The sequence below is a fragment of the Canis lupus genome, chromosome 3 (genome assembly GCF_003254725.2).
Source record: "Canis lupus dingo isolate Sandy chromosome 3, ASM325472v2, whole genome shotgun sequence".
Lineage (NCBI taxonomy): Eukaryota > Metazoa > Chordata > Mammalia > Carnivora > Canidae > Canis > Canis lupus.
Window position 1 is genome coordinate 57,883,223 of NC_064245.1, and position 7,479 is coordinate 57,890,701.

The following is a 7,479-nucleotide window of genomic DNA, read 5'->3' on the forward strand; positions in this document are numbered from 1 at the left end:
ACCTTCGGAGTCTGACCCTAGAGGATAACCAGCTCCCACTTCACTGCTTTCATCCATGGGAGGAGGGCAAATGACCCCAGGCTCTGCTCCCCAGCAAGCAGCACCTCGCACACGCCTCATGGGCAGCAGGTGTCCCCCACCCTGCACGCCCACGTTCCCAGGACACTGCACGCTCTGTCAGGGCAAAGAAATACAAGCACTAGGGTCCATGGGGCTCCTGCTTAGTTTTTATTAGGCAGAGTGCTGCCTCTGGGAGGCACGCAACTCACCTCAGGCAGCACCCAGCCACAGGCCCTTGCTGCTTACTCAGAGGTCTCCTCTGCTCTCCATGGAGCCCAGCCACATGGATAGCCCTTCCCCTCCATGGAGGACAGGACACACACAAGCCCAGCGATCCACACTCTGTGGAGCACAGTAAGCGCCCTGAGCCGCCCCCAGGAAGACTGGGCACTGGGGGTCCTCATACAGCCAGACCATGGGCCCTGCCCTACCGAATGCCCTCCTTGGGGCCACACGGGCTGCTGGGCTCTGCAGGCACTGGCTGCTGGGGGGCCACCTGTGTTCCCTGCCCTCGGGGAGCCCCAGGGCCGCCCTGGGGGAGCCGCTGCAGCTTGGCGGCAGGGCCCGGGGCAGGACGCAGACCTAGGAGTGCACCGCCCGGGGGCTGGCTCGCTTCTCCGTGAAGAAGCTCTTCAGCAGCAGCACCTGGCTGAAGCTGACCACGAACAGGGCAACCGTCTCGCCAACAGACCAATAAGACACCCGGCTGTTGAGGTCTTCTGCCCGCGCCCGGTCCTGGGCCTCGCGGAGCCGGTAATGTGTCTGGGAGTCAATCACGGTCTTCAGGGCCTCGTGGATGGTCACACAGGCGGACTCCATCTGCGCAGGAAGAAAGAGGCAGTCACACTCCCCCCAAGAGAGGAAGGCGGCCCACACCCTGGCAGCACGTGTCTGTGCGAAGGGCATCTGCACCTCACTTCCATCTTCAGGTGAGCTAACGGGCTCAGGGAGGGTAAGGACCTGGGCCACCCTTGCAGGTTGGCATGTGGCAGTCAGGCCTGCACTCACCACCTGAGTCCCGAGCCAAACGCTTTCAAGAGTGTTCTCTTCACACTCCTGACACCCGACAGGCAGGGCCCATGGCCCTTACCACGCTGGGTGCCGATGAGGGAACAGAGGCTCAGAGACGCCATGTGATGTGCCCAAGGTCACACAGCTAACAAGCAGCAGGGAAGTAAATGACAACCGTGTGGGGCTCCTCTGCTGAACACAATCTCTGCATAGTGTCCTGTACACACACACACAGGAACACGTGCCTCTCATATACATCACACACACGGGTTTACTATACCTGCCATAAAGAATCCTGAAACCATCCCAGCAGCACTAGGACGCCCGGCCCTGATGGCAGCGCCTGTGACAGGATGAGCTCTCCTTCTGGATAGCACAGCCTTCCTCGATGTGGCAACCACCCAGGGTGCCCGACCTGATCCCATAAGCCCTCCCAAGGAGTAGATCAGGTGTGCCACCGCTGGCCCTGAGGATGGAGAGACGCATGCAGGGACCAGAGGAAGGCCTGGGGCTGGTGCACGAAGCCAAGGAAATCAGGCCACGGTCCTTCAGCTGCAAGGAACTGAATCCACCGACAGCCTCCCAGAGCCCCGTGATGAGGTCCCACCAGCCACGCCCTGACCCAGCCTGGGAGGACCCCAGCCAGACCCAGCCGAGTGGCCGGACTTCCCACCTGCGGGGTGGAGGTAATAAAAGGGTGTGGTTTGAGGCCATCAGGTGCATGGTGATCAGAACTCATGTACATACATCTGTGGTCATGAGTTCTCACAGGCAATCTCTAACATGTGAGTTCATCCAAGACCTAGTAAGTTCTATCCCAACAACACGTTCTCGGGCTGCAGCAGTTGCAAAGCATCCAACATTCACCTGCTTCGGTCCCCAGACTGCAGAGGTGAACCATCCACACAGTGAGCATAAGGAGGGGAGACCGAGTCACTGCGCCACCACCTCACTGACCCCCAAGACCCTCCTCTCTCTCACAAACTAAACCGTCCCCAGGAGACAAATGGGAGACTCCAGCCAAAAAGTGCCATTGGCTTATTCCTCTGGCTGGGAACTCCTGACTCTGGGCCACATGAGGAAAGACAAGGGCGTCCCCTCAGCCTTGTATTCAGGAGGCTGTGTCCTGGGTCCGTCTGACAACCAGCCTACCTCCCAGGGCCACGGGTCTCCTCCATGCACATGGCTGGCCCTCTCCTCTGGCCTGTGGGTAAGAGGTGGGAAGAGCCACACAGATGGAGTAGTGACAAGGTCACCAAGCATCAGATGGAATTCACAGAACCCTGTGGGCAGACTCCATAATAAAGGACAGCCTGTGTGGCCTCCAATGGGCTGCCCAAGGGGTACCTCTATACTGCTTTCTGGGTGGCATCCTGCAGGCCCTGCCATCTTGGGTCATAATCTCTAGGCCAAAGTAGTCGGCACTGGGTAGATAGCTCGTACCTACTGTTGCTTGATGTTGAGAAACAGCCAGCTGATCCTAGAAGGGATCCTGATGTCAAGAAGCTGGTCCCCAAGGGGACTTTCAATGCCAACTGGCTTCAATGACAGCCTTCAGCAGGACCACTCTGGGCACAGACCTCTGTGCTGGAGGTGATGGTAGCCTCTGCAGGCACGTTCCCCTCTGCCCCCCAGGCCTCTGGCGATGCCTCTAGAGCTCATGAAAGCACAGCCACCGTCACAGAGGGAACAGGGTACCAATCTGGGAAGGACCAGGGAAGGGGCAGCAGCACAGTCAGGCTTATGCTCTGGGAGCCTGCGTCCAGGTCAAGTCAAGACATGGCATTTCCAGGAGCCTCCCTAGTGCTCACTTCTGGTCACTCCCTGTTATGCAGGAAGATGTGAAAAGTCAACAGGGTCTGCGTTCACACTGCCCTGCCCATCCCTGCAAGACCCGAATCACTGCCGGGGGGTGAGGGCTGCAGATGAGCACCTGTAGGAATGAGACAAGGACTTCAATGGTGCTGGCTGTTCTCTCACAGTCTGGACTTCCACTAACACATTCACTCACGTGTACGGCGATTCATGCCTCACCAGCTTCCGGGCACTGTGCTAGGCCCCAGGGATCAAACACAGAGCAGGCTCAGGCCAGTCCTGGATGCCACAAGTTCACAGATTAAAGGACAATAGAGAAGACTGGATGCACCCTGAATGGGGCTGGCCAGGGGGGTGTAGCATGGTGGGACCACCCAGGGCTGGTCCTACAGGGGGAGGTGGAGGCACCCTTCCCACAGGAGTGCCCAAGGGGCAGACGGAGGGAGGAAGAGGAAGGACTCAGAAGTCATGGGTGTAGAGGACACATCAGAGATATGCCATGAGAGGCACCACCTGAGCCCTGGGTCAGAGGCCACGGGCCAGATACCGGCCAGAGACAGTTCTGGGCAGAGAGCCGAGGCAACTGCAAAGTCTCAGATCCAACTGGTGACAGGGAAGGGGGCCAGGTCCCAGAGGGTAAGCCACAGCAGGTGCTAACACAGCTTTCCTGGCATCTAGTTAGGACCTGGCACAGCCCCACAGGAGACCCGATGGCACATACCCGGAAGCGTCAACCTCCCACAAGAGCACACTCCATCCCATCCACAGGGACCTTCCACCGGTGCTGGTTTAAGAGGCACCTCCTCGGCCTGGTACCACAAAATTTCAGTTGGGCAATCCGTCCAGCTGCCCGCATAATCCATTCTGTCTTCCCAGAGCCATGCGGCCTGCAGGGTGGAGTGCAGCCTTCTGCTCTGCCAAGACCACCAGCCCTAACTGCTTTCCAGGGTCTGAGAGCCCCCCGACGAGGATCCTGGTCGCTGCTCCATCGTGACAGTTGGTCCCTGGAGACACCCTGACCTGTCCCCTACCCAGGACCATCCCCTTCCTCCACTGCCCACTGTCATCCTGTCTTGACCACCTGGTGGTGCTCAGGCCTTCAGCCTGTGACCACCAGCACATTCCCCCAGGCCTCGCCTCCAGAAGTCCTCCACTGGCAGGACTACTTGGTTCTTTACAGACTTCAAGAACTCAAAGATGGGGAAGCACGAGCTGACCTCAGAGCAGGCAAAGGAAAACATTTAATCCTCCCAGACCACCAGTGAGGCAGCCCCAGGCCTCTGACCAAGTCCCCGTGGCCTCCAGCCCTGGCCTGGACCTCGGTCACTCTGGATCCTGCTCTTTCATCCTAGTATGGATTCCTTTGCTAACATAGCTGACAGGTTGTGCAGGCTCCCACACAGAACCTGCCCAGGCTGCATCTTCTACCAGAGTCATACAGCCAGGCTCAAAGCCAGTGCTGCCAGCACACCTCTCCATACGTGGCCACTAGCCACCTGTGATGCTGAGCACCAGAAATGCTGCTAGAGAGCCAACAAGGAAGGGGTTTTTAAATTTAATTTTAACACATTTAAATTGTTACAGCCATGTGTAGCCTGGCCAGTATGCTGGACAGCGCACCACTAGCCTTCCACCACTCGGAGAGGGCAGAGGAGCCCATGGGCAGAGCCACGGAGGAGCAGGGGCCACCTAGAGGCAGCCCAGAACATGACCTGGCCCTGGTGGAGACTCAGATGCTCTGGCTCTGGTCCAAGAACAGTGGCCACAATGATCCATTCCTGTCTTGCAGGGTTCCCTGGGCCCTGTCACTCAGTGACTGGACAAATACTCCTTGCCAAGCTCCAGGCACTGGGATGCAGGGGATAGCAAGGTAAATGACATGGAGCGCTGGCCTCGGGAAGCTGGGGGCCTCCACGTGAGAGGAGCTTTACCAGCAGGGGTGGGGGGAAACAGATGAAGGAGCCTGGGATCAGATTATCACTGACCCCGAGAGCCATGCACATGGGAGAGGACTATCTGCCCCGATTCCAGAGTATAGGGCCCCTGCTAGGAGTGCACCACCCAGTGGGACATATCTACCAGCCTGCCCTGCACACAGATGCACCACATGACTGTGAGCGGCAGGAACGCACATGCTGTATGTCACTTCTGGGCAGGGGCTTTAAGAAACAGGTGGGGCTTTCTCATGCCCCCTTCTTCTGTGGTCAGGGATAGAGGGGCCTGGAGTCCTGAAGGGCAGCAGAGAGATGACAGGAAAGAGAAACCCCAGGTTCTTGAGTCAGTCCCTGGAGGAAAGCTCTCCACCAACCTAGATTATCACTTGAATGAGAAAAATCTTCCACAGTGTTAGGCCATCGACACCTGGGGCACCCCTGCTACAGTGGCTCCTGTTACCGTAACTAACACACCACACAAGCAGGCCCCCGGCCTCTGATGCAGACACACAGTGTAAGGAGAGGGGAGCACAGCACTTCTAAAGCAGTGCTGCTTGCAAGCCTGGGTGGGAACCGAGGAATTCCAGAGGAGAGTACCCCAGGGATCCCGCTAAACAATGCAGGGGGGCCAGAGGGGAACAGTGTCCTCGAGGACTGAATGTGGGGAGGAATGAAGCCCACCCTGAGCCTTCCAGCCCTGCAGCTGGATGGGGTGGTGACGCAGAGCAACAGCCATGACAGGAGTGGAAGAGGGACAGGCTGAAGGCTGAGCCGGCCTATGCCCTCCAACGTCCACTCACCTGCGTGAGAGCTGTGACCCTGTTCCCCATGTCTGGGAGAATGGGGGGCTCGTCACCAACTTGAAAGTCAAAGTAGACGGTCTTATGAGAGAAAGTGGAAAACTCGTTACTGAAGCAAAACTGATAAACGCCCTTGACTTCAGCCCGGTGCGTGAAGCTGTCATACTGCTTCTTGGTCTCTCGGTAGATTGTGTTCCCCAGCGGGTCCTCCACGTAGCAGTCCACGTCGTAGTGGCCTCCAGTGATGACCTGACAACCACAAAGACACCCACAGTGCGCTGTGACCAGCGGGGCAACCACCCAGTAATACATGCCGACCAGGCACCACCATCAGACTTTAGGAATGTTTTTGTTTTCAGGTAATCTTCACAACGTTCTAAAGTAGGTGCCAGGACACTCTGTTTTACTGGGGACTACACTCAAGCTGAGAGAGAAATGGGTCATGGTCACACTGCTTACAGGTGACAGGACTGAGATCTGAATCCCTGTCTGCAAGTGTGCACTGAGCTTGATCCTCTCCATTTTACAGAGAGGACACTATGGCACCAAGCTCAAGTGGATTGCAGAGCGGGTCTAGGAAACAGTATCCTTACTGATGGGAGTGCGAGAAGGCAAGTGCAGATTAAAGTGGCCGTCGGAGGTAAGAGGGTCCCGGGAAATTCGGAAGTTCAAATTCTCTTTATAAACCTAGGAAGATGGGCACCCGGCAAAGTCACACAGGCGGTCAACAGCTACAACCCAGGTCCGCCACGGGACGTATCAACTGCCTCCATCTGCCTCCAAACTTCCAGAGTTCCTCTGCACAGGTGGGAGAATTTACTTTGCGGAGTGGTGAGCGCCCTGCGGCTGGAGGGGTTTGGACTAAGCTGACCGGCCCTTGGCAGGGGATTCCTGACCCTGCAGTGACCTCCCAGGCCCCTCCAGCCTCCTAGTGAGCGCTCTGCAGCGACAGCGCCTGGGGGACCCCCGCAACCCAGCCACGGTTTCACGCTGCGCACAGAGCTGAAGCCGCATCAGCGACCCGAGCCCCCCGCCCCCCCGCGGCACAAGCCTGTCGCAGCGGCGGCGGCCGGCCAGGACCGGGGAGGGGCCCGCCTCGCAGGGAGGCCGGGAGGCCCGGAGGACGCGCCGCGCGGGCAGCCGCGGGGGATCCGCCCCACGCAGCCCGGCCCCAGCGCACCTGCCGCGCGGCCCCCCATCCCGGCAGCGGGGGGCTCCCCGGGCCGCCCCACCTGGTAGTCCAGGGAGAACCGGACGCCCCGGTCCACGTCCTCGTGGAAACACTGGCGGGCGCTGTCGGGCAGCTCGAAGGTCAGCTCGGCGCCCCGCGGCCGCCCGGCCCGGAGCAGCAGCAGCAGCAGCAGCAGCGCGGCCGAGGCGGAGGTGGAGGCGGAGGCGGAGGCGGAGGCGGACGGCGCGGCCCCGCGGCCCATGCTGCTCGGGGGCTCCGCCGGGTCCCGGGCCCGCGGCGGCTGCGCTGTGCGGCGAGCGGGGCGCGGACGTGGCGCGGCGGCGCTTCCGGGGGCGGACGGCCGGGTGCGCAGGCGCAGACCCGAGCGCTCCGGCGGGGCGCCGAGCCTTCCCCGCTGCGCGTGCGCGCCGGCTCCGCGGGCGGGCCACGCCCTGCCACGCCCCTGCCACGCCCCTGCCACGCCCCTGCCACGCCCTGCCCTGGGCGGCCGGGCGCTCCCGGCTCTGGCCCGCCGGCTGCCGCGCGCCCCCGGGGCGCCCCAGGTCCGCACCCAGCCACGGAGGCTGCACGAGGCACGGTGCGGGCCCCGCAGGTGCTGTCTGCACCTCCAGACGCGGCGGGGTGCACGGTCCACCCGGGTCGGCCCAGGCCCGCACGCCTCCCCCCA

At 60.6% G+C, this 7,479-nt stretch overlaps 1 protein-coding gene across 1 annotated transcript; it reads right to left on the reverse strand.

The window, feature by feature from the left end:
• Nucleotides 1–205: 205 nt before the first annotated feature.
• Nucleotides 206–7,112, reverse strand: TMED3 (transmembrane p24 trafficking protein 3). The gene is made up of 3 exons (XM_025437541.3): nt 6,853–7,112; nt 5,621–5,869; nt 206–879 (listed from the first exon to the last, which is right to left on the reverse strand). Exons 1-3 carry the CDS (start codon nt 7,051–7,053, stop codon nt 643–645), a joined length of 687 nt encoding a protein of 228 aa, XP_025293326.1. The 5' UTR covers nt 7,054–7,112; the 3' UTR covers nt 206–642.
• Between the last annotated feature and the right edge of the window lie 367 nt (nt 7,113–7,479).

What these genes read in the sequence shown, in the direction of transcription:
- TMED3 (XM_025437541.3), bottom strand. Translation starts at nt 7,053, where the DNA reads ATGGGCCGCGGGGCCGCGCCGTCCGCCTCCGCCTCCGCCTCCGCCTCC. An exon ending in GGTTCTCCCTGGACTACCAG is followed by an intron (nt 5,870 to 6,852) that starts GTGGGGCGGCCC and finishes TGTGGTTGTCAG; the next exon opens with GTCATCACTGGAGGCCACTA. An exon ending in GGGTCACAGCTCTCACGCAG is followed by an intron (nt 880 to 5,620) that starts GTGAGTGGACGT and finishes CTTCCTGCGCAG; the next exon opens with ATGGAGTCCGCCTGTGTGAC.